Source organism: Saccostrea cucullata, unplaced genomic scaffold (assembly GCF_032062105.1).
Source record: "Saccostrea cucullata isolate Sc308-1 unplaced genomic scaffold, CSIRO_AGI_Scuc_v1 ctg12493, whole genome shotgun sequence".
NCBI lineage: Eukaryota > Metazoa > Mollusca > Bivalvia > Ostreida > Ostreidae > Saccostrea > Saccostrea cuccullata.
The window spans coordinates 1-2857 of NW_026918546.1; the positions used below are offsets into that span (position 1 = coordinate 1).

A 2857-nucleotide genomic window follows, 5' to 3' on the forward strand; every position below is an offset into this window, starting at 1 on the left:
TGATTTTTTTGTGAGCGTGACCGGTCGGCAAGAGATGCCCCCTTCATGGCCCCTGATCCGATTTCTGGTGATTTGAAGGGCCGTATTTAATATGTTCCTATTGTAATCGTAATTGTACTGTTTCATGGACTTTTGAGCTCGAATACTGTTCTTTATTTCCACATATTTCATTGCACAAGTTTTGTCTAATACATATATATGTTTTGTTTATATGTTTTGATCAATTTTTACAGCTAAAGAGATATTATTGAAAAAAAATGTTGGAAACGTTAGAATTTAATTTTTTTTTTTTCCCTTGGAAATGAGTGTAGACCTTATGCCACTCACTTAATGATACCGTTCGCAAGGACAGACGTGGACAAATTTCGAACAGAAAGGCTTACTTGAGTTTCGATTACGGTGAAATAGATTTAAAAATGAGGGAGCATATGCAAATAATGTTATATCGTTTATGAATAATTTTTCTAAAGGTAGTTCCTGATATAGATATCTGTAACTACAACCTGCTTGATTTGAACGATGACAACAGCGTTACCAAGGAAGAACTGGATATTCTGATTCAAAGCACAGGACGAGTGGAATTGGAGGAACTATATGAAAGCCTGGACCAGAATAATGGTGGGTTCCATTAACAAAGTTTTCTTTATTTACATCAAATGCTCGTACTTTTATTATTAAATATTAAAGTCAGTCGACATGTTCTTCGAAAATGTATAATTTTTTCCCAGAATTTGTCGCTGAATTATTGCTACTTAAACAAGTTAGATGGGGAATAGTACCTTTCTCACAAAAAAATGAAGAACCGGACCAGACATTTAGTAGATACCAGAGGATGTAATTTCTTATATAATTCTTATGGTTAATCTTTGGAATTGCCAATTTACAAGTTTTGGTGTATTCATATTTTAAAACATATTGAAAACAATGTAGAAATCACAAGAGGAAAACAATATGAATATTTTGTTATAATACCTAGGTTTACAGAACATATGAATGAGAACATGCCATCTGACCTTAACAAAGGAACAATTATTACATATATGTCATCCAAGAATTTTCTTCGGAATTCTTTTTATTTTAATTTTTCTCTAAATTGGTGTTATTATAATTGCACATTGTATAACTTACGTTTTACCAAAATTTAGCAACGATCGAAATTGTTTCTGTTTTAAAAGTAATAATGAGAGTTTGAAAAAGTTCTTTAATTTATGTCACTGTGAACGCAGATTCATATGTAATTTCTTGAATTATAGCTTTGTCCGCCAAAAGTTTTGGAGATATTTATGATAGATTTTTTTTCATGTTTTTGTACAACCAATAATTTTGAAACTTTATATAATTAAAGGATTCTTTCTCTATTGTGTATGAAAAGGAATGGCATCAGATAAATGAAAATTGTAATTTTCGCTGTAAAAAACAAATGGTTATTCTGTTTTTGAGTCAAGTATAGCAGCGTTTGGCTTAGTTCGATTTGACATACTGCTTGCAGTCGATTCATTTTCCTGGTATTTAAAGAATTATTTTTATGATATAAATTAGATATAAGCATCAATTAGTTTCTCTTCAAAGATTTGTCAAATAAAGAATCTGATCCAAATCCCATGAAAACAAAATGATTCAGAATTTGCTAATAATTTATTGAATTTCAAAAAAAAAAATTAAGAACTATTTAAGTAATAATAAAAAAAAATCATGAAGGATTCCTGTCAAATCTTCTTTGTATATATATATTTTTTTACTTATTGTCCTTTAGAAAAAGAAAGAGCTACCGTTAGGAAACAAAATTATACATGTGAAAAATCATTTATAAGGTTTAAAAAATGACCATATTCACATCTTAGGAAATGAAGGCGATTTCTTTCGCAATGATGAAATCTTAAATGATTGTTTCTTTTTTTCCTTCACAGACGGTATAGTAGCACAGGAGGAGTACATGAAATTGTATGAAGATATCTGCAATGGAGATTTGGAAGGTCGGTTTATCTCGTTTGTATAATCTCTTACCTTTTGATGTTTTTTTTTTTAAATTTAATTTTGAATAATGAATAATTTTAAATTTTGATCTGAAACATTATAACATTTTATTGGTTATATACTTCGTTAATTTTATTCCCCAAAAGGGAGGGGGGGGGGCATTTTTTGGACCTGTCGACCGGTCGGTCTTTTGGTCATTTTACTAGTGCCCAGCTTTGTCTTTGCTGTAAGACAAATTCTTCGTCAGTCTTGCCTTCTTCATTAAGTTAAAGACTTTTTTCATGATTCATGTTGATTTCTAGATTACAAAGTAAAATATAATTGGTCAAATGATACAGTATTTTGACACGTGCTGTAACTAGGGGCTCAAACAGTATTTTATACCATTTGCATTATATACTAGCTACTACATGTAGTACTTCAAATGTTATTCCTTCCAAGAAGTAAATTACCATTAATAACATTGAAGTCTGAATGGGATAAAACATTATTTGCATCATGTTTATCCCGACTTTAAGATGACCACTTGATTTAAGCATTTATATTGACATTTCATACTGCAACACCAGGAGCATATAAAGTTTCTCAATATTTTAGGAGCAGATACCCAACAAAAGGACGAATAAGAAGTCAGCTGAAGGACACAAATTAGAAAATTATTGGAAGATTTTCAAAGTTCAAGTTTTTGCTTAAATGAAATATTTTTATTCTTCAGAATAAATTTAGAACATACTGCCTAGTTTGTATATCTTTCATATATAAAGCAATACCCATATACATGTACATCCCGCTATTCCTTTAGAATTATGCCTTTATGATCCTTTAGAGTCAATGAAAGTAGTAATAGATTACTGTGCTTATCCATTAGAATATTTCATACCAT

General features: G+C 30.2%; 1 protein-coding gene across 1 annotated transcript; it reads left to right on the top strand.

Annotated features, from left to right (window-relative positions):
- Positions 1 to 470: 470 nt before the first annotated feature.
- On the top strand, positions 471 to 2607 carry LOC134267641 (protein S100-G-like; the record flags this gene model as incomplete). The annotated part of the gene is made up of 3 exons (XM_062749853.1): positions 471 to 618; positions 1908 to 1973; positions 2572 to 2607. Coding segments are annotated over 3 exons (243 nt in total), but the record flags the coding sequence as incomplete, so codon positions are not given.
- Between the last annotated feature and the right edge of the window lie 250 nt (positions 2608 to 2857).